At 40.6% G+C, this 24,175-nt stretch overlaps 1 protein-coding gene across 1 annotated transcript in view; it reads right to left on the bottom strand.

Annotated features, from left to right (window-relative positions):
* The window catches only part of ADGRA1 (adhesion G protein-coupled receptor A1), a 282,014-nt gene that overhangs the window by 66,375 nt on the left and 191,464 nt on the right, over window positions 1–24,175 (bottom strand). Inside the window, exons 10-11 of the mRNA XM_063132851.1 lie at window positions 7,093–7,220; window positions 3,557–3,680 (exon numbers count right to left, since the gene is read on the bottom strand). Coding sequence (XP_062988921.1) covers window positions 3,557–3,680; window positions 7,093–7,220 — 252 coding nt within the window. The remainder of the gene's footprint in view (window positions 1–3,556; window positions 3,681–7,092; window positions 7,221–24,175) is intronic.

Below are 24,175 nucleotides of genomic sequence, written 5' to 3'. Positions count from 1 at the left end.
TTCAGGTTCTGCTCTCCTGTCATTCACCTCCTGCCTTTTTTCAGCAAGCTTTCATGGTCCTCTTTTTGTTCAAAAAGAACAAAACCAGCAGAAAGGGAGGGGGGAAGTAGCATTTTTTTTTTTTTTACAGAGATGAGCTATAGTAGTAATGGTGGATTTCAAGTATTCTGAGATCTACTGGCAGTAATTCTGCTAAGAATGGAACATCCAATGCATTTTTGCCTTGCCATGCTTCTGGCAATTTTCTTTCTCAGATGGTGGAGGAAGGAACAAGGACATATGCTATCCAGGACTTAATCCTGACCAACACGAAATAACTAGTTGATGAAGTCAAAGTGGCAGGAACCTTGGGGGAAAGTCATTACGTTCTCTTGGAATTCGTGATAGCAAGGGATATGAAAACTAAGAATAGTACTGTGGACTTCAGGAAAGACCATTTTAAAGAGCAAAGAGAAATGTTGGGTTGGGTCTTGTGGCTAGAAGAGTTCCAAAAGGATGGGAGATCCTGAAAAGTGAAAAACTGAAGGCACAATCACAAGCTATTCCAATAACGAAAAATGGCAGACATCTAAAGAAGCCAGTGTGGCTGCTCAGGGAGCTCCCTTATAAGCTGGGACTTTAAAAAGACACATATATGAGATGGAAAGAAACACATATAACCAAGTATGAGTAGAACATAGTAGCCCAAATCTGTAAAGATGGGGTAAGGAAGGCTAAAGCACAGGATGAGATGAGGCTTGTGAAGGATGCTAATGACAACAAAAAGGGCTTATTTGACTATGTTCAGAACAACAAGAGGTTGGTCCACTGTTTGGAGAAGATGAGGAAACCTTAATGGATGATTGAGTAAAAGCAGTACTACTACTCAGTTTTTATTTTGCCTTGATCTTCTGTAAGGGGAATTGTGTTTGACCTGGGAAAGGTAGAACAAATGATATAAGGAGGGATGTGCGGCCCAAGATAAGTTAGAAGATGGTTAGAGAACACCTAGCTACTTCAAATGAATTATATCCCAGGATGCTGAAGGAGCTTGTGGACATTATCTCAGAGCTCCTGTCTCTAATTTTGGAAAATTCCTGGAGAACAGGTGAAGTAAAATTTAAAACAGGTTAAGCAGCTGGTTTGTGAACATCTAGACAAAATGCAGGTTACTAGGAGCTTATCAAGAATAAGTAATGCCAGATCAGTCTTATCTCCTTTTATATAGAATTACTAGTTTGGTAAATCATGGGAATGCCATGGACTAAGTTGGCTTGTTTAAGCTATAGTGAGCCATGGTGCATGCAGGGCCGTTTTTGAATATTCAAACCGTGGTGCAGCTTGTCATGTCATCTAAACCCAGGGACTTTGGGTTATGCGAGGATGAAATAACACTTGCAAAACACCTGGTCTGTTGTTGGGTTAAGGCAGCTCCCAGGTTCAGACAACATGAAAAGCCCCAATTGTGGTTTAAATATTCAAAATGGCCACAGCCCCCGGTTAAGGTTGGATAGACTCATCTCCGTCCAGGGCCATTGGTTATTCTCTGAGCAGTCGTCTCTGCCCACACCAACTTGTTGTGTCATGTGAGCCCCTCAACAGCTCAAAGAGCAACTGATAAGAACCGTGGGCCCACCTGCTCCTCCCCTGAGCCACCATTTTTCATAAAAATGTCAGCTTGGGCCATTTCCAGAACAGTAATGTTGCACAGATTGCAGCTGTAAAGGGTGATCTGTCCAACATTGCTGTTCTGGAAAAGACCAGAGCTGCATTCTTATGAAAAATTGTGGCTTGGGAAGGAACAAGCACCAGTTGGAAGCTTGCTGACCATGTGGTGCTTGCAGATGGGTCCAGTGAGTGGCAAGCGGTCCACAAACGGGAATTCAGGTGCCAAATAGGACGGAGTCCGAATTGGACGCCTACAACAGCCTTGTTGACAAAATGGGGAAATGTGGCCTGTTAGGTGGATTCGCAGTTGGATCAACAACTGTACCTGGCGTGTACTTATTATTGGGTCTCATTAACTTCTGCATTGCTGCTCGGTTTTATCCTGGTTGTGTTTTTATATTGCATTTTACACTATACTTTTATATTGTTTGTTTTATATTTTTCATTTTTGTAAACTGAAATTTTTCATTTTTTCATTTTTGTAAACTGCCCAGAGCGCCTCGGCTATTGGGCGGTATAAAAATGCAATAAATCAATAAATAAACAAACCTAAGCACATGAAAAGAGCCTGGCTGGATAATACCAAAGGTCTATCTAGCTCAGCTTTTGGCTTCCCATAATTAGCAATCAGATGCCTCCAGGAAGCAAGACAAGTAGTAGCCACTGATAGATGGCTTTAAAAGGGGATCAGACAAATTCATAGAAGGTAAGTCTAAGCCAGTGAACATCGTAATATCTTGAATCAACAAATTCTAAAAATTAATTTTGCACTGAGCAGAGCAGTATTTCCTTTTATCTGTCTTGAATCTACTTTCCACCAGTTTAATTGGAAGAGGGATAAAAATGTCTCTCTAACTCCTTCCTCCACACTATAAATGATTTTCTAAATCTCTAACATGTCCTTCATTGGTCACCCTTAGAAAACAACAGGAAAAAAAATCTGTCTATTCCAGTGCTGCAGCCTTTCCACACACGGAAGATACGCCAACCCCCTGATCGTGTTGATCATCTTTTTCTGCACCCTTTCCAACTCTTCCACCCTTCCAACTTATTGTTTTGGCAATCAGAACTGTACAAGCTATTCTATATATAATGGGGCTTACTCCCTGGTAAAGGTCTTTAGAACTGCAGCCTAAAACACTATAGATTGGAGCGTGAGTTATTCATACTTAGAACAGATCCACTGAAAGAGTCTGGACTCAACCCAATATAACTGCTTAGGAAGAGAGAGAAGGAGAGGCATGAAACTTACTTAAAAAAACACTGATCTATAATGCAGTCCAATTCCAAATTCTCTGTGAAACCCAACAGCAAAGTTCCAGCTTGCCACTATTTCATTTCATTCATGGCACAGTCTATTTTTAAAACAAGATGCCATGAAGTGAGCTTATTAATAACACCCATTCAGCGGTGATGACAGAATTTAAAAGGCGTAGAAATACACAACAAAAGCACTCTCAATACTAGATATCAAAAAGAATTACAAATACTAAACAACTCTCAACACATTCCTAAAGCAAAAGAGAGGAGAATAACTTGCATTATAGATGAATATATAAATATCTAATAAAATAAAATGATGCAGAAAAAAGTTAATGGACTAGAAATATATTCCTGCATACCTACTTAAGTTCCACTGAAGTCAATATGATTTATTTCCACATAAACATGGTTAGGATTGAGCTGTTCAAGAGTTTCCCATTCCTAAAGAAACAGAGCAGATCTCCTGGCTGCATTGTGGTCTTTTAGAACTACGTCCAAACTTTGCATCTTCCAAACAGTGGTTTTATTGTTTTGACAAGAGATTTATTTATCCATCCAAATGAAAAGCACTAAGGTCATCAATGTCTACAATTCATCGTTTTTGTTCTATTATAAAAGAAATGCTAATAATAATTCGTCCACTCACCGCTTGACAGATAATTGGATATTTTACACGATTTATTCCACCAGCAAAAACAGCAAAAGTGAGAGCGGTATGGAAACAGAAGTTGAGAAGCATGTGCCAGCCTTTTCTGCTGATTCGAATTGTGCTGTTTAAAGTTAACATAAAAACAAAATCGCATAGTTATTGTAAAAAGTGTCACATAAATCCCAACAATACAATGAACATACAGCCATGGCTTCAAACTCACGGTGATTAGAGGTGCTTGCAGTTGTTCCAGAAACATTTGAGCCAGAATTATTATCCTGCATCAATAAACCTTGCTTTCATGGATGAAAAATTATAGAATTGCAGGGCATTTGGGTATCAGCCTCTTTCTTGGGTCACTGTCTTTAATCACTGTGTTATTGCATTGAATTCTGAATACTGCTGCTCTCTGAATACTTGTTAATAGCTACACTATTACCTATGTGTTCACTTATCCTGAGATGACTCTGATGCAAGTAAAGTCATTTGTTTAACCAAGGGCATTCTCTCTCTCTCTCTCTCCCCTTCCCTCCCTCCCTTTGTCTTTACTGCTTTAGCATTCCATTAGCCCTTTGAATGTGTAAACAAAAGAGAGCTTGGAGCAACTTTTAATTTATTTATTTATTTATTTATTTTATTACATTTATATACCGCCCCACAGCCGAAGCTCTCTGGGCGGTTTACAACAATTAAAAATAGTAAACATTAAAAGTATACAATTTTTTTTAAAAAAAACATAAAAACAGTATAAAAACAACAGTATCCATTTAAAAACAACAATTCTGGGGTCCATTAAAAACAAGAGTCCATTAAGAGGCTGTTATGCAAAAAGCCCTCAGAAAGATATACTACCAACAGAATGACAACTGTCGTTTTTGCATGAAGTTTAATTAACAATGATGTCAATAAATTTATTTCTTTGTTACTGTTTTATCCCACTCTTCCTCCGAGGAAGCCTGGATAGTGGTTTTCTCCAAGCAATCTGTTGCTGAAGCCATCTTTAGTGCCAGCTTAGGCATGGTTCACATGTCATGATAATTCCTGGGTTAAACAATCTAAGAATTGTCAGGGTTGAGTAGCAGCCACAAGCGCACTGCCTCCCACCTGCTCATTGCTTCCTCTTTCAATTAATAATTAAAAATAAATAATAATCCTGGGTTATTTCAATAAATAACTCAGGGAATTTCTGGGTTGTTATCATGATGTCTGAACCAGAACTCTGGGTTGTTTAAGGACTAAACAACACAGAGTTAAGCCAAAAGCAAACCATGGGTTTAGGTGTTAAGATGACAACCTAGGAATAGAGCATTCCTGGGTTGTAGACTGAAAGTGGAAGTGACAACTTTGCAAGAGGCAGTGTGTTTCCCTGCTGCCGCTTGCCAATAATTCCTGGGTTAAACGATGTGAACTGGGTCTGACCTCAGAACTGATGAATCTCTACAGCATTCTCTGGACTAAGCCAGAAGTAATCACAGGCCCACTACTCTGATTACACCAGTGGCAAGGAAGCTCAGCTGCCAAATTGACAAGGAGACATACTATTGCATCTCATAGATCATCAGAGTTGCATAAGTACCGGGCCTTATTCTAGAGGAGAACCAGCTTAATAAATAGATAAATAAACAGACACATAGGTTCAGTTCAGACAACATGTTTCTCTACGCAGTAAGAAAACTCCACTCAACAGTTGAGTTTGTAGGGGGTACTCCCCTAACAACATGTTCTAACTCCACCATTGTGTGACTGTGGGTTACCATGGAGTTAAGTAAAAGACAATGTGATGTTTGATTGACAGTTCCTCCACCTTCTCTCTTCCCCCAGTCCTCCTGATGGTATCCCATCAGCCATCGCTGCAAAAAAGCAATCCCAGTGGCTCTCCTAGAGCAGCACTTGCTCCTTTTGCCATTCTTGCCAAAGAACTCTGTAGCCGGTAGGAAAAGTCCACTCAATGCAACAGGAAACTCCACGGAGCCCTCCACACAACAAAACAGTTGTGCAGGAACTCTCCTCTGCACAGTGTGGATATTCAGCATGGAGTGTTTTCTAAATAAAAAAACTCCACGGTGGGGTGGAGTTTTCTCTCCAGACAACACATTCCTCAAGGTGGTGTAAAAACTCCACTGTGGCGTTCTAAAACCACCATTGAGAAATGTGTTGTTTGAACTGAGCCATAGACTGACACTTAAAATACATATTACATACTATTGTGTGTGAGAAGGTGAAACTCCTAAGTAATCTAATGTATACAAAAAAGACACACAATACAAGTTATTTCTGATTTATGCTTATATAGTACAGTAAAACAGCATTTCTGAGCAAGTGTTTTGTAACAATCACACTAAATGGCATCCATACCCAAGTACCTACAATGCCTGTCATCATGATGGGTGGTGTGTGTGTGTGTGTGTGTGTGTGTGTAGAGCTTCATTGGGATCCTTTATACCAGGAGTGGATATAAAGGAGGTCAGAGATCCATTTTTGCCCCCTGAATATCCTCCCAAGGGCTGCACCCTCCCAAAAGAGAAAAATTGCCAGTTTGCTGCCAAAAGTAGCCCATAACGCTATAGATTACCATGGCTGCAAACTGTTCCATAGTGCTACAGAGCAATACAGAGAAGGGGAACACTTAATTTCTAAATGTCAGATTGCTGGGAAAATAAGCAAAAGTATTTCTGATTATGGAAAAAAGCAGTTCATATCTAAGCCCATCCAATGTTAGCTGGGGGAAGCTCTCCCATCTCTACTTCGAATGTTTTTATGAACACAGATGAGCAGGATTATGCGCTATCATTTCTCACCCCCCAGCTGCCCTGCCAGCCAGAAGAAGGAAAGGCAGCACAAGTGTATTCAAGCTCCATTTCTGGTAAGCTGCAAATTTCCCCACAGGTAATGGAGGCATTTGCCATGACATCTGACACTTGTCTTGTACTCTGGGCCTTTGTGCATGTGTGTGTATCTCAGAGACAGAGAGAGAAGTGAGGTATTACTCTCACTCCTGCCACCAGGTGTAAAGCAACCCACTACATCGGGGGAGGGGGGATCTGTGGCCCACCCAATGTTGTTAGACTACAGTTGCCTTCATCCTGCACCATTGGCTATGCTGGCTAGGGCTGATGGGAGTTGCAGTCCAGCAACACCTGGAGGGCCATGCAATACCCACTCCTTACATTATGCTGTGAAAAGCTAAATGACACACGAGTTCCCTTGCATACAAAACACACTACTGCAAGGGATCTAAACAGGCAAATGATTCTGGAATGGGGGAAACCATCTGGTCAAGCCCTCTGCTTATTTTGGGCACCTAAATAAGGCACCCCACAGATTTTCCCTACTGCTCAGTCTAAAAGTCATGTGTATGGGAAGGAGGAAGGCTGAGACTTTGTAACCCAGCTCACAAAGCCAGAACTTTTCCTGAAGCCTCACAACCTCCAAAACTGGACAATAAGCTTAGAGCACTGTTTGTGCAGAAAACAAAACAAACAACTTAAGGGCCGGCTCCAGTTGATGCTAACAACTGGCACATCTTTCCTTACCTGTGATGCACAATATAGGTGATAATTGAAGCGAACAGGCACAACAGCATGACTGCAGTACATGCATAGACCACAGGGTGCAGGAACTCCCCAGGGTACTGGGAAAGGGGCCACACTGTTTTCTGATCCTGCCAAGCAAGGAAAACAAAACAAATTAATCTTCTAAAAGTGCATATGAATAAGACTCCAGCCTCAGTGCAATACCTGCCTCCAACCTAGAGCACAGCTACCTCCGACTTTTGGGGAGGTTGTTTATTAACTGTTCTCAGTTGACAACATTCATCGACAATGGAAAATTCAAAGTTTAGCCACATTCCCTGTCTCGTCCCAGGAGCTGTGTGCTTGAAGGGGAATCCTGTACTTCACCAAGGTTTACATACTAGAGATAACAACCCCATTCTTGTTTACATAATCAGTTATACTCGGATGAAAAGAGATTAGTCAAAGAGCCTGCAATTTCACCAGGGGTTCTTGTCCTCTCTTTCAACTGACTTTGGCCTCTGATTAATTCCTTGAACTTGTGTACAAGTAAAAAAAAACTTATCTCCAGCTAACTGTAACTGATTGTGTACACAAACCCACCTTCCTGTAGGGCACTGTGGTCTCCTTCTTATATAAGGATGAAATTCCTACATCCAAGAAATGCTTGCCAGTCTTTGACAAAGCTCAGAATTACAATTAGGTCAGGTCTCTGATTCCTTACTCTATCTTTCCCTCCTGTTTCATTGTTCTGCATAATTATTTTTTTAAGCACAGTATAATGATAGCTAGACAACAGCTATGGATATGGTTTTTATTTGAGGGAATTCATCTGAGGGCTGTGTGTTGTCACACTTCCATATCAAAACAACATGACAATGAGGAAAAGGGGAACTGACAAAAAGTCCACTTTAATGGATTTACCTACATCAAGTTCCCAAATGATCTAAGGCCTCAGCTAAACAAGGGGGGGGGGTGGAGGGTGATGATTTCACGATTTTATGATCACGAGATCGTTGCCCTCATTTACATGTGGCGTGCGACATCGCAGCTGCCATTTTTCTTTTAAAGCAGACGAAGCACACAAGTGCTTGTGGGCAAAACATGAGGTGTTGTTTTTTTTTTAAAAAAAAAAAATCCCCGCTTCCCCCCACCCCCGATGGGCACAGAGCTCCTTAGGAGCTCTGTGCCCAGCACCCAGCTCCCGGTTCTTCACGAGGAGCTGAGGCAAACTGCGATGGCAGACCACACTTTCTGCAGTCTCGGAATCATCCCAAGACCATGGAAAAAATTAGAAAAAGAGGTAGGGTGATATCCCGGGGAAAGGGAGGGATCATCCCTCCCTGCTCCCGGGATCCCCTGTGCGTCATGTGGACACATAGGGATGATCCCCGGGATATCACCCCGTCTAACTATGCCCTAAGACACTTGAGTCATGAGCACTACAATATCCATAATGTGGCACAGGGTCTTTTGGAAACAAAACATCATAAATAAAAAGAAGACAAAATTAGCCTTCAATTTTGAGACATCACTGTACTTAGAAGGAGGAAAATGAACATTTATCTGCTATGTTGGATTAAAGTCTGATTTTGTTGCATTCCTTTTATCAGACTTCAGTAACATTTAAATAATAAAGAGACCCAAAGGTTTTCAACAAAAGGATACAGATGTTTCTAAACTGACAATCTGCAAACAGCTGCAATTAGATATGCAAATCAAGATTTGCAAGGAGGTGCTGCCTTGTCCCATTTGTCTGTAAACCGCCCAGAGAGCTTCGGCTATGGGGCGGTATATAAATGCAGTAACTGCAATAAATAAATATACTACTATCACTGTTACTATTCTACTCTAATATGCTAGACATATTGACATTCAAGTGGGCTTTTTTGAGATCACCATTAAAAGTTCAGGACTTGAGTATGGAAAAATAACAATCTTAGTAACTACACTGAATACTTATCTAAACTCAACTTTGTATGTGTATCTGGTAATTGGTTATGTAGCTGGAAACCAATCACCCTGCTAGAGTTGGCAGAAAGAGAGAGAAGAAGCTAGCCTATGACCCAAGGCAGAGATTAGAAGAGAGCAGGGTTAAAAGATCATTTGTAGAGCTGACTGAGGAGTGAAAGAGCTCTGTGACAAAATGGTATTTTGTGTTATTCTTTATATTTGCATGTTTAAGTGTTTGGTTCAGGGTTGGATTTGATGTGGCTAATTCTTTTCAGGAAATGGTAAATAAGTGGGAGGGGGACTTAGAATGGTGAACAGTGTGAATGGTGTCGTCTGATTGGTTGGTGGATTTGAAATGGACAGAGAAAGAGTAAGGAGTGAGTGAGAGACAGTTTGGCAGTTCAGTTGGAGAGGCCATAGCTAGACGGGCCTTTATCCCAGGGCTATCCCCGGGATCATCCCTGTGCATCCACATGACGCACAGGGGATCCCAGGATCATGGAGGGTTGATCCCTCTCTTGCCCCGCCGCCCCGGGATCTCGCCCTCCACTAGGCCTGGTTTTTCCGCGGTCTTGGGCTGAGCCAGAGACTGTGGAACGTGTGGTCGGGCATCACAGTTTGTCCCAGTTCCTCGTGAAGAGCCAGGACCCGAGCACGGGGCGCGGAGCTCCTCAGGAGCTCTGCACCCATCAGGGGTGGGATGTGGGGAGTGGGGGAATTTTTTTTTTTTTAAAAAAAGGCTTACCTTTTGCACTCCTGTTGCTTTTTTAAAAAAATGGCGGGCGCAATGCCTGTGCCTCTGAGGCCATCGCGTGCCGCGTGTGAACAGAGAGGGAGATCTCACAATAAAAATATTGTGGGATCTTCACCCCTCCATCATGCTAGACCGCTAGGTCTAGCTGAGGCCAGGGTTAGTCAGAGTTAGGAGTTAATGAGTGTTGGAGTGAGTTGGGGTTTATTAGAGTCTTGTTTCAAAATAGGATTAGGAAAGTAGGGTTATAGGATTTGGAGGTGGTCAGTATTCCCAGAGAGGCTGAGGGAGGGAGGTGTATGTGTACCACTTAAACAAATGTAAAGTGTCCTTTTAGAATCTTTTACTTATATGAATAAAGTACATTTTTATTTTGTTATTTCAACCATGTCTGCTCAGTCATTTATGTTACTTCAATTGGTAAATACACAGTCATTTTCAAACACAAATTAGTAATTAAAAGAAGGTTTATTGTTCCCTCATTCTTTGAAAGATAAAGAATAGGGTGGTGGCAGTAAAGGAGAGGTTTAAATAGACGTAACAGAGGCTGGTGATGCCACAAGCTCCAGCACAAAGACCCTGCAGATTGTAGTTGCTTGCTCTGAGGAACTATTATTATTATTATTATTTATTTATATAGCACCATCAATGTACATGGTGCTGTACAGAGTAAAACAGTAAATAGCAAGACCCTGCCGCATAGGCTTACATTCTAATAAAACCATAATAAAACAATAAGGAGGGGAAGAGAATGCAAACAGGCACAGGGTAGGGTAAACAGGCACTGGGTAGGGTAAAACTAACAGTATAAATTCAGAACAAAATCAAGTTTTAAAAGCTTTAGGAAAAAGAAAAGTTTTTAGCTGAGCTTTAAAAGCTGCGGTTGAACTTGTAGTTCTCAAATGTTCTGGAAGAGCGTTCCAGGCATAAGGGGCAGCAGAAGAAAATGGACGAAGCCGGGCAGGGGAAGTAGAGACCCTTGGGCAGGCGAGAACCATGGCATCAGAGGAGCGAAGAGCACGAGTGGGGCAATAGTGTGAGATGAGAGAGGAGAGATAGGAAGTTCACTATAGATTAGTTCACAGTATGTGAACCAATCTCTGCTCCTTCTCACTAATGCTAGCCTTCCTGGGTAGCTTAAATAGAAGGATAGTCCATTAACCTTCACAATGGACACTGCTGAGAGAGAAGGCAAAAAGTGTGTAGGATAGAAAGTGCCGTGGGTAGTTCTAGCTATTTGTCCCTTCCTGCATTGTCCTTTGTGGCATTTCTTTCCTTCTCTTTCTTCCTCTAAGTAAAATGAGAAAAAGGGGGTGAAGGAAGAGACATAGGCCATTTCTATACCTGCCTTTTTTCCAGGGATCATCCCTGTGCATGCAAATGACACACAGGGGATCCTGGGAGCAGGCAGAGATGATCCCTCCATTTTCCTGGGATAAAGACCATAGAGACATAAAAAGAGAAGAGAGAACTTTCTCATTGTTTGGATAAGCCCATTCTGGGTTCAGACTGAGAAGCCATTTTTAAATATTTCCAGAACTGAAGTGAGAGCTTCCCATAGAAATCAATGGAGAAATCCAAGATTTTAATGTAGCTGAGATTGGACATCAGTGTGCCCACCCCATCTCCCAAAAAGATAGGTGCAAAGAGAAGAGATCCTACTAATTCATGATCTCTTCTATTCTAACTCAGTTATTTAGTATAAAGTATTTCAACAAGAGCCCTGCTAATGCAAATCCCAACGCAAATGCACTTCATTGTCCTCATATTTCAGGCTGGAAGAGAATGGCTTATGATGGCCCTGCAATGTAGTTCACATTGATTACTACAGATCAGGGGTCAGGTTCTGAGTGGTTTATAGCAACTCTGCAATGTTGTCCGAATGTATTAGTCCCATATTGCAGGTTGGGCTGAAACAGAGAGAGTAGCTGAAAAACTGTGCAGAATTATTGAATATCCAAAAATAATGTTAAAATTTAGGTCCAGCAGAATTTGTATATTTTGCTTTGAGAATAACCTGATTAGCCGATGCGGCAATATTGCTTTGATTTATACCCTGCCCTCTTCCAAGTCATGGTTTCTGGAGCCATTTACAAACATAAAATCAAATCCATATAATGGACAATAATAAAGTGAACAGCTTTCTTAATAAATTAAAAACAATTTTTAAAAGTCCATCAATCAAATATAACACCAAAAGTCACTGAAATGCCAACACAGTCTGCTACATCAGCTCCAATACCAGATAATGTACCACCAGACTTTCCCCAACATAGCTAAGGCCCTTCTCTTATAAATTTTCAAAAGGCCAGGAGTTAGATCAGTAAGCTTCATATTTATTTATTTATTTATTTATTTATTTATTTATTTGTATCCATAAACAAGCAGTTTCATAGCAAGCCTGCCAGTACTGAGTCCTCACACTGTGGGAGGGAATGGTTGAAACAGCCCGTGCTGGGGAAAGAGCTATGTGGGTCTTTCCCCTGCAAGTTCCATTTTTCCTTGTCCAGGATGATTTGTGATATTTTTTGCTGCGAATACTCGAAGTTGCCCTGCAGATGTATCCTCTCAGAGTAACTCATGACTATGCCGCTTTGAATGGCTGGTTTCCTGCTTGTTTTGCTTCTGTCACACTGTTCAACTCATAGATGCAGAGGGCATCAGTATGAGCTGCTTTCTGGTTTATGAAGCTCCAGAATATATCAAAAGTCCTTGTGTGCTCTTTTCTAGTTGATACACTCAAATGTTCTTCCTCCTGCTGTTTCCAGATGTCATAAGGAGCTTCATTTGCTTATTTGGTGACCTTTGTTGCTAGGAATACTTTCCTTTTTATTATAATGTATATATTCGCCACAGAACAAAAATCAATATTTTAAATGAGAATTCTTAAAACAAAACAAAGAAATCTGGAGTTGGGGAATCAGTCCTAGGTAAGTGCCATCAGGTTATTTCATGTACAAAAGGGAAGGTCTGGCAGTTAATCTCTGAGAACCTTTGGGATTCTGGGCTGATTCACAAATCCATGTGCATCAGTCCATATTTCATCATTTTATTTATAACTTATTATTTTACATTCCACAGCTGAACAAACAAGCAACCTCCATCAAAAGTATTATGTATGAGTTGATGTCAGTTGAAATGGGAGGTCTGTCTTTGATGCTTTATCATGACAACTGATTTCACAAATGTATGTTACAGATATCGAATGATAAGGAAGCGTGTGTGAACTCACTGTTAGCATACTGATTTTCTATATGCCCTTCTCCCTTGAAATTGAATGCATCCCTTTTGTAAGTAGCGTCACCAGCTATCGAGATTTCTGAATATCCACAGGTTGCAGCTTTCCTATCAAGTAGCCGATCAGCCAAGTATCCTATTTACACAACATTTCTAACCACCCTGCATTGAACTGCTCTCCATTCTGTTTTTGGATTTTGGATTGAAAGCTCTTCATTTTAGAAATTGCTCAACACATTTGCCTAGCATAAAGAAGCTCTCATCTTGCTCTATTTTCTAGTCATTCTTACAATATAAAGTTGCATTCCTGCTGGAAATGCTGTGTGCAAAAAGGCTTTCTCTCTCTCTCTCTCTCTCTCTCTCTCTCTCTCTCTCTCTCTGTGTGTGTGTGTGTGTGTGTGTGTGGTGTATACCAAGAACAATCCATCTTGGCTTTTGCACAAGCCTTGAATTCTAAGCATAAAATTATTCTGTGTCTAATCCAAGGGACTTCTGACTTGGTTTGTCTCAGGCATCTGGAAACCTCAGCATGGCACTACGCATATGTGTAATTGCAAGCACTGCAATTGATGGTGATGACACTTGGGCTTGCTGAATATAAAAGTTGCTATCTCGTACCTATCTGTACCTCCAGAAATGTAAGTATGTATAGCTCTTCTCAGCACAGAATTGCATCCCTACTGTTCAACAGCAGAGCTGCTGCTCTCCCCTGCCAATTGCTCAGCTAGAAAAAAGCAACATCAGTAGCTCCCAGCTTGCACTAATGTAATCACTGTTATGGGCTATGGAGTACCGATGTCTAGAATTCTGTTTTTAGGCCATTTTCACTTTAGAAATGTACCTAGCATCATAGCAGTAACAAAATTATTCCTTTAGCTTCATCACACCAGGGTTATGCTGTGCAATCGCTGCAAATTGTGTGCAAAGGACTCCGAAGTTTTCCAGTTTATAATCTGCTTTGACTGTGAAGTACTCCCATGCATCCTGCTTTAATTGTGCTTCACATATAAAAGAACCGACCTATTTTATTACCTCTTTAGGAGTGAATCTTTTGTTGCTCTCTGAGCGGCCACTGGGGGTGCAGGAGGAGGATTTGATATGTTTAAAGTACAAATTAAACAAATCTTTACAACTGCGTAAGTTTTAAAGATAAAGACATTGAAATTGGCACAGTAATAGATGTTAAGGAGGGCTTTAAGCATACCAAATTTAAATCAGATCGGATCATCCATTGATTTTTTATGATTTTTTATGTTTCTCCCCATTAACCCCTTTCCTGGTATGCAAAGGATCTTAGGAGTGCTGCCGCCCGGGGTGTGATTTAGCTAACAACAACAACAGCTTTACACTATGGGGATAATTCGAGGGAAACGGGTACATGGGATGAAGCCCCTAGTAAGTAACAAGGTAACCATTACCTTGATATTGTTGTACCTATCTTGTAAAATAAAAATATATATAAATAAAAGTGTGATAGAAAACAACACAATTAGAAGCTTGAAAGCTATAATCGCTGCGATAAATACATTAGTGGAAGATGTATAGCAATGCAGAATAGCTTTTCATTTATAAAGTCTCAGACAGCATATACAGGGATGTTTAGCTGTGTGTAAGTATGTACACATACGATTCCTCTCATCATGTTATGCTCAAGTGCTTCCGTGAAAGCAAATGCCATATGTCTTGCTCAGTAGAGCCATTCTGTCTACAGAAGTGTCGTGAACAATCAAGCCTTTAAAGGCTCTTTTCATTTAAAACCGGTCATAATTTTATCTTTGGCTCAGTTCTCATCTCATCCAGTAAACCTGTCAAGTGATGGAACTTTTAGCTAAAGTACTACAACGTATTAATGACATTGTAAAAAAATACCCTTTATTCAGTTCTGTACACAGGAAACTGATTTCATTACAGATACATGATAAATTAATCTTGTCTGTCTTTTAATGATAATTAAATCTTATTGATCTGTCAGCCTTCCCCGAGTGATCCCCTGAGAGAAAAAGCAAGCCAAAGATAAAGATAATTTCCCCACATAGTATGCAAACTAGTGTAATTGTACATCACATCTGAACTAGACAGTTTTCTGATTTTATTTCCTAAAGGAGAATCTAGAGGTCATGAATATTGGTAATTGGCAATGAATATCTGAGTTTTTAGAAGAGAAAAAGCTGAAGAATATATATTTAGCATGGCTACAAATACAGAAAGAAATAGACGATAAAGCCCATTTAGATAAAGCAGAAAAAAATAATTGCATCCTTCTTATCACTGAAATTATTCTATTCCAGGAGTTATCAAATAGCTTCAAATAGTGCAGGGCTTTTATTTCTCTTCCTTGGGGAAACATTGTCTCAAACAGTAAAATCTATAATGCAAGGAAACTGTATATAAACCTTTGCATCATAGAGAAATAGACAGCTTGAAGGGTAGCTTCAAGCTGTCTGTTCCTCTATCATGCAAACATACTGAAGGCACTTAAGTCTAGAAATGTAGTAGTGGTAGTGGCATGAAGAGAGAAATAAAGCACTATGAACATTTGTAATTGAGATTACCTCTTGGTCTGTATTAACTCTGGTCTATATAAACTCAAGCAACAATAAATGTTTCAGGCTTTATGGTGCTGCAGGACACTGTTTTTATTTGTTTGTTTTGCTACTACAAACTTCCATCTCTCTTCTTCTGGAATATACATACTTGTACACTTCTTTGATATGGAATAAAACAATGTCTGTTTAGATGGCCTGCTATTTATTTTATTTATATACTGCTTAATAAAATTTGAAAAATAATTCTACAGTACATATATAATACAACACAACAATAAACAGTTTATTTACAACAGCCAAAAACACTAAATAAAAAGAAACAATAAAACAGAAAAGCACCAGGGAAATTTGCCCAAAAAGTAGGTTTTCAAAACCCCAAGATATGCTAAAGATTTTGCCTGCACACACAGGCCCTTTGCTCTTGTCTTTCTGGCCTGCATTAACCATAGTTTCCTGTTTCATCTGAACTGAGAAACTATGGTTACCAGCTTCAGAACAATCCAGGATATTAAACCAACTTCAAACCTTCAAAAAACTGTCTTGTTCTGAAGCTGATAGTCATATATTTTGATGGAACAGGAAACTGTATTTAGGGACTTCCTGGATGAATTCCAGCTTGTGCAAAGGGCAACACAAAGGTATGGGTACACAGAGGAAAGGGTCATGCATATCTTGACTTAATGAGAAAGAATGGACGAATCCGTCACTTTCAATTTCACTCAGTTTCTAATGTTTTCAACCTACATTCACTTCATTCCATTTCAGCATCAATTTGAGATTTTTTTGTAAAGTCTGTATAAAAATTCACATGCATTTTCATACACAGTTCTCCTATATCATCATCATCATCATCATCATCATCATCATCATCATCATCATCATCACTTTATTATGATCCATAGATCCATCAAGGGCAAAACTCAGACAAAAAACATAAGACAAATTAAGACTATTATCAGCTTTCATCTAATACACACAGAGCTCTAATCCTGGCCGCCTCTATAAAAAAATTAGCAACAGCCAAAGTCACTTTTGGGGACTTGTCTTCCAGCAGGAACTTAGTATAGAATTTATCTGAACTTCTGGGCAGTTTACACAGCAATGGGGTGATTATAGAACAATGAGCCTAATTATAAAAGCTACAAGACAGAAAAATATGCTCCAACGTCTCCACTTCCATATTCCTACAGGGGCACCGTCTTTTCGGAAATGGGACATCAGCAAATCTGCCCCAAAGTAATTCAGTAGAGTAAACATTACATCTGGCCTTAGAGAAAACACTGCGGTATTTAGCCACCCACAGGTTCTTTAGGTAATCAGCCAGATGAAAAGGCCTGACATAATGGACATACATTGCATTGGGAGAACAAGAAACGTATGAGCGGGTGCGCAAATTGCAAAAAGCTATGTCCCACAATCTTTGTTTGACAGATTTGAGAGCAATATTCAAACCCAGATTGAGGAGGAAAGAGTAAGAGAGATCGATTGAAGCTGCCTTCCTGGCAAGAAGCTTGGACCAGCTGCTCACATAGTTATCCTGGGACAAATATGGAAGCAAACATGAGCCCCTCCCAAAGAGACTATCTTCCATCCAACATTTTAAAGCATACCACCAGGCCCGAAGTGAAAGAGAGCTTTCCCCAGTTTCCAACAGAAGTACAGAATTGGGAACACAATTTGGGAGTTGAAGAAGGGTCCTTAGGAACTTTGTCTGTTACCTATCTACACTTCTCCTATATATCTCCTAATATCTCTAGATGCACTTTCCCTTAATATACACATGTTTGGCAAGTAATTTCCCCTAACACAATGCATTTTTGTACTTTCTTTTTACCAATATAAACATTTTGGTGCACTTTTCCCCTAATACACACTTCTTTAAAGATAATGCTTTTGTGGAGAATTGCATCGCAGAATTAAGGAAAGTGCGAATGTCGAATATAACTACATTTTGGTTTACATATCGGTTTGAGAAGTGCAAAATTGGTCAGTTCGTATTAAGTGCGAGTCAAATGAATTTCCCTCCCATCCCTATTAATAAGCTGTGATTTGATTGTCCAAGCTGAGCTAATGGCATACAAATCTAATTTGTAAGGGATGCAAAGCAAAATGAAGTTATTGTACAGATTTAAATGCTGCAGGATAATACTATTAAAATAGCATATGCCTTGCTTTAAAATTTCAGTTACTATTTGAATAAATCAAATAACATTCAAGGGTGACAAACAAAATAATAATAATAATAATAATAATAATAATAATGCATGTTTATTGATTCAGAGTTGTATCCAATGGTGGATTTGCCTTATCAGAAAATTCTCTAGTTACACAATTCAGGGCACACAATTTTTACCTATCTCCCCTGCCTCCTGCTACTTACTGCAGTCTACCATGCTATGTCCCATTCCATTCTGGAGGGTCTCCACTGGATGCAACCCTCAGTTATCACGGAAATATCATGTCATTTTCAATATCGCTAATTCCTTGGAGAAATCCATGAGTATTTTGTGTTTTTACTGACTAACGATAACTACTGAATGAAGGAAAATTTGCAAAGCCAGTAATTACTTTGTCCCAAATTTCATGCAACCTCTGCCAACAATCTCTAGTTGACTGTATTCCTCAGTTTGCATCTCTCCCAGTGCTACAATTTATCCTTTGCTCAACACCTGCTGCAGCTTCCAAATTCCAACAGAGGAAAATAGGTAGGAGTCTCGCCTCTTCAATGAAGGGAAGCAACATTCAGCAAATAATTCCACTTTCCTCCCTGTAAATTTCTTGAAACTTCTATTCTCACTTAAATTCTGGGGAAGCCAGCAAAAGGAGTGATGAAAACCTGGTTGGGTTGAGGTACTTGGTTGAGATAACATGATCTGACTGAATCCCAGTGGTTTTGGTTGGACTCCAGGAGCTCAAAGTAGTAAATCAGGGCACTGAACAACAATGATGCATCTAGCTCATGGTGTGTGTGTGTGTGTTTTGGTATATTGGGTTCGGTGGGGTGGGGTTGGATGGGACAGGATGAGATGGGGGTGGTCCCTGCCAATAGGTCACCCAGCCCTAAAAAGAAGAAATGAAACTTGGAAAAAATGCATTACAGTCTGGTTGGGGAAGTGATGAGGGAGGGGAAGACAACTATGATGCAAATTTGTATTAAATGTATTGTTACTGGGGAGGAGGTGCGGGGAGATATGGAGGCACTGCTTGAGTAGCTGAAGTGAAGGCTGAAACTTCCAACGCACTTGCTTGCAGGGTATTTTAAAGAGACTCTTAATTAAATTTATGGAAACGTGCTGAAGCCAAGTGGTTTGTGGTCTGCAGCCACAGTCTAAAATAATAAAACGTAACAATTGTTACAACATATCTATTCAAAAGTATCTGTGTACTAAAGCTATGTTGTTTGTTGTTGCTGCTACTGCTTTTAAAGCAGAGAACAAATATACTTATCTTCTATGTGAATTTACAAGGTTTTGATTATCTGGGCTTCAAATTCAGAATAAATTACTATGAATTTAAAGGACAAATGTCAAAAAGGCATATGGTTGGAACAGGTATCTGAAACTAGGCTTCTGATAGAGCAGTGGACAAATTCATTTTCAGAACTGCTCTGCTCAAAGTTTGCATTAAACTAGATCCATCACAAATGAGACTTTCTATAGAAATGCAGTTATATATATATTCACTTCCCTCAAAAGTGATGATGATTAACTTAGTCTGACTCATCATCATCTTTCACAGGGCTGGGCAGAGGGGCCCCCAGTGGAGCCAGTTGGCATGTCCTACGATTTTGAGGGGGCCTACTCTGAATCCCCCTGGGCAAAGTTGCTTGATTTTTCTGTTGTTGATGATGAATTTGCCCAAAGAAAAGCACGTAAAGCATTTCTGAATGTATATATCGTGAATAAAAGTGCTTGCCATTACCTTTTTTATAAATCATTCTAGTTCATATGTATTTAGAACTGATTAAAAAAATACTTAATGAGCAGTTTGAAATGGGGCCTACATTTCCCATCTGACACAGGCCTACTACCAGCTTTGTTCGGCCCTGATCTTTCCCATGAGGTCAACTTTCTTCAGGTAAGAACATAAGAAGAGCCATGCTGGATCAGACCAAGAGTCCATCTAGTTGGCCCTGGCTAGGCCTCATCTAGAGTATTGCATCCAGTTCTGAGCACCACACTTCAAGAAGGATGCAGACAAGCTAGAGCACTTTCAGAGGAGGGCAACCAGGATGATCAGGGATCTGGAAACAAAGCCCTATGAAGAGAGACTGAAACAACTGGGCATGTTTAGCCTGGAGAAGAGAAGATTGAGGGGAGACATGATAGCACTCTTCAAATTCTTAAAAGGTTGTCACACAGAGGAGGGCCAGGATCTCTTCTCGATCATCCCAGAGTGCAGAATACGGAATAACAGGCTCAAGTTACAGGAAGCCAGATTCCAGCTGGACATCAGGAAAAACTTCCTGACTGTTAGAGCAGTCAGAGCAGTACAACAATGGAATCAGTTACCTAGGAGGTCATGGGCTCTCCCACACTAGAGGCATTCAAGAGGCAGCTGGACAACCATCTGTCAGGTATGCTTTAGAGTGGATTCCTGCATTGAGCAGGGGTTTGGACTCGATGGCCTTTTAGGCCCCTTCCAACTCTATGATTCTATGATAGTCTTCTAAAATGGTAGTTCTCCTTCTAAAGACCATGTGGCCAGAAAAGAAAGAACAACTGATGAATGGCACTACGGCATATAGCTTCTTTTTTTTTGTCTGCTTAACAGCAGCTGTGTATTGTGCAGAAGAGGCAGAAGAGACCCCCATCAATACATAGGACAAGCAAATTGCCTGCTCTTACAGTGGAAGTGGGATCTGTACAAAAGGAGGATTGGAAGAAGGACAAGTATACTGTAGGGACCTCTAGGAACTGCAGTGCATCCAAATGTGCTCTAATCAAAGACACACACTGAACTTCCTTATGAGAATCCTACCAGTGACAGCAGCTCACCCTATCTCAGAGAGGGAGAACAGGTTTTGCCCTCATCACAGCAGTGACCCCAAGTTCACTTATTTACTGAATGGCAACTATTCACTAAGGTATGAAAAAGTACAGAGTACACTCAGTGACATTACTGAAGTCTAAACCTGTCCTTGCCCCTAGTAGTCTCTGCCATTGCATGTCTGCAATCCTGGATTCTGTTTCAGGGTCACTCTAGAGCAGGGGTGGGCAACATGTAGATCTTCAGATGTTTTGGCCTACAGCTCCCATCAGCTGTAGCCAGCATAGCCAATGGTGTGGGGTGATGAGAGTTGTAAGCTAAAATATCCAGAGGGCCACAAATTGCTCACTCCTGCTCTAGAGAATGATGAAATGTCACAAGCTGGCTTTTGACAGACAAACAGACATAGATGATTCAGGCTGACCAGGACCTTGGGAAGAAGTCATCCGAGAAGGGCACATGGTGGGGCAATCTGAAGAGTCCACTGAGTTATCCAGTCTGAAGGACATCTTTCCAATTGCCCCTGACAACTCCCTCCCATAACCTGGGCTCAGCTCCCCCCCCCCTCTTCACCACCACCCCAGGGACTTGGGAGCTGAGATGGCAGTAAACTCGGTGGGAAATTGAGAGCCAACAGAGGAGTGTGTATCGAACTGTCAGGAGGTTCCCCTATCAGGGGTCTGCTCAGATGGAAGCATCCACTCAAGAGGAGGGAGAACAGATAACCAGAAAAGGGAGAGAGTGGTTGTAGGGGTATAAATCTCTCCATCTTTCCTGGAACTGTGCTCAGATAACAAGTTGCTTTAGTGTTTTTGTTTGTTTTGTTTTGAAGGGCAGTCCTAGGCCAGATCTACACCAAGCAGGATATGACACTTTGAAAACGGTTTGAAAACTGTATATGGTGTGTGTCCTGGGCTCCAACAGTTGTCACTACTGCTATAAACCACTTTAAAGGAGTAGTGTAGATCCTGCCCTAATTACAGCTCTTGTGAATCTTTGCTTTGGCTCAAACTTATTCCCAGTTATAGTTCCTGCTTCTCATCAATCTCCTTTGGCTCTAGCACCCCCTCCAGCATCAGTGTACCTGTGCCATGTATCCTGGTTCCTGACCAGCTACATTCTTGCTTGAACCCCAGCTTGTGTGGACTCCAGGGCCATTTCTACACCTGCCTTTTCCCCCGGGATCATCCTAGGATCATCCCTGTGCATCCAAATGACACACAGGGGATCCCAGGAGCAGGCAGAGACGATCCCTCCATTTTCCTGGGATAATCCTTAGGTGTAGAAAGGGCCCAGGATTGAGAGACTGAATTTGGACATCAGCACTCGCAATATTGGCCTAAATCCCAAAGTGGATAAGGATTGAGCCAGTGTAACCAACAACTCTTTACAGAGATTGATGTTTTGAAGTACAGCAAATTGACAATAAATCCTGTAGTTAACTTCCCTGGCTAGCAATAAAATGAAGGGAGGTTTTCAGCTGGGGTGGATTAACACCTGATCCTTCATGGATGCAAGTTCTAAACTTTTATTCTAGCTCAAATAGAGAACAGCCTTTGGGATGAATGCAGATGTAGAAGGCGTGTGGATTGAAACACCTAGATGAACGGGCCACAGCTAAAAGCCAGTTGTAGCTGTTATGGGCTGCAATGCCTCCTCAGTGCTGCTGTCACATCCTGAATCTTTGGCTTCGTACCATTACAGGAGCAATGGGCTGCACACTACTACTGCCACACCATAACAGAACTCCTAACTCTCTGTTTCTCCAGTTATCTCTTAAACTCATTCTGTGCTTACAAAGGACCACAGTGAAATTATTCCAAAAGCATATTTTTGGTCTCTGCCCTGTCTCTTCCTGTCCTGTGACTTCTTGAGCCTGACCAACTTTTCCAGTCTGCTCTCCAACCCTATATTCATTACACGGCTTCTGCCATTTTAAAAAAATCCTCCTTCATTCTCTTCCTTTCTGGAGTATTTTTCCTTGCATTCCATTTTTGTTTATACTCTCACATACTCAATTTTCTCTTCAATCTATTTTACTGGTTCTTCCCTTCCCTCGCTAGAACCTCAGTTAAAACTGAAAACATTGCACCTGTACCTGTACACTATAACATTTTCCTTAAAAATTCAAATCCCATATTAAATTTGTTTCTAAAACCCTTTGTTCAATTCAGATTGTGAACATCTATCTTTTCAAGATGTACATATTTCAAGACATAAATATAGTACTTTAAAATCATTTCAAATCTAGTATTTTTTTAAAAATATACAGTTGATTATATGTTGTTCTATATGCTCTGAGATCTTAAGAAAGGATGGACTGCAAACAATAGTGTTGTTGTTGTTTTAAAAATACTATAAAATAGAGCTGGGAATGATGTCAAATATTATATGATCATTTTGTTCTCAAACATGTTTGTCAGGGTCATTTATTCTTGTGAAGGACTTTCCATTTGATCCCACAACTAAGAACAAGTCCTACTTCAACTGCCACATCTGTCTTAACCCCTGCTACTAGGATGCTGGTAGCTCACCAACTGGGAACGATTTTCCTACATTCACATGCAATTCATTGTGTCAAATTCCGCTCTGCGGTGTGCTAACTTCCTCCTCGTAAAATGCATGTCAGGTCCTCAGGGCCGAGAAGGAAGTGATAGGCAACCTGAAGCAGGGGACACGCACCGTCTGGTGGTACAGTGAGACAACTGAGAGGGCTTCCCCATTTACAAGCTTCCCAGACCATGGAAAGTCATCAGTCACCAGATCTCTTTAGAGCATTCTGTGGCATGCATCATAATCAGCTGATTCCACAAGCCAGGGGGGCACTATGGGCGATGATTCAAATCCATTAACTGGAATTGCCTGCACTTCTCTCCCTCATCCTTCCCAGTGATGCAGGAAGTAGGGAGCCATTGCCTGATCCACAGAGATCCTAGTGGGAGACCCACCAGGCCTGAAAATGTCCCAGTAATTCCTGGAAATATATTTTCCCCAAAAGTATTTTTTATTTAAAGCTACATTTTCCATAAAGTATGCAACTCTTTCATTATTACTCAAAAGCATGACCCTCTTAAACATTCAGCAAAACACAACACAGATCCTTGCATACGTAAGAGTTTTTCCTCCTCCTTTACCCATCTAGTTTCATAGTGGTTAAGCTGCTTTTCCAACTTTTAACCTGAACATAACTACTTGTAAAACCAATCCTTTCCATCTTAGCTACACCAGCCTTTTAAATGCTTGAACATCATTAACTTTTAGCTTTCCTCTTTTATACTTTGCACCTATTTGATCTGATCAGAGAAGGAACCATCCTACAGAAGCAGCTGAATAGCTGCTTGAAAGTGGGAAAAACAAGCAGCCCAAACACATAACCAAACAGTAACAACGAATCTGAACGCAGTGCCATACCAACAGTTCAAAACACAGCTGGGCTAATTTAAGCCTATACTTCATCTTGCTCCACAGCAGGATTCACATTATTCTTGTAGTAATGCAAACAGCATTCACAATTGTTATTGCCTTATTAGTACACTTTGTTTTACTGCAGCTAACCCTCAGCACAGTTATTTCCCATTAAGATTTTGCAACGCTTCCATATAACCCAGAAATGTGCTATTATTTTTTC

Source organism: Elgaria multicarinata, chromosome 8 (genome assembly GCF_023053635.1).
Source record: "Elgaria multicarinata webbii isolate HBS135686 ecotype San Diego chromosome 8, rElgMul1.1.pri, whole genome shotgun sequence".
NCBI classification, from domain to species: Eukaryota; Metazoa; Chordata; class Lepidosauria; order Squamata; family Anguidae; genus Elgaria; species Elgaria multicarinata.
The sequence above is the reverse complement of the archived record's forward strand: the minus strand, read 5'-3'. Positions and strand labels throughout refer to the sequence as shown.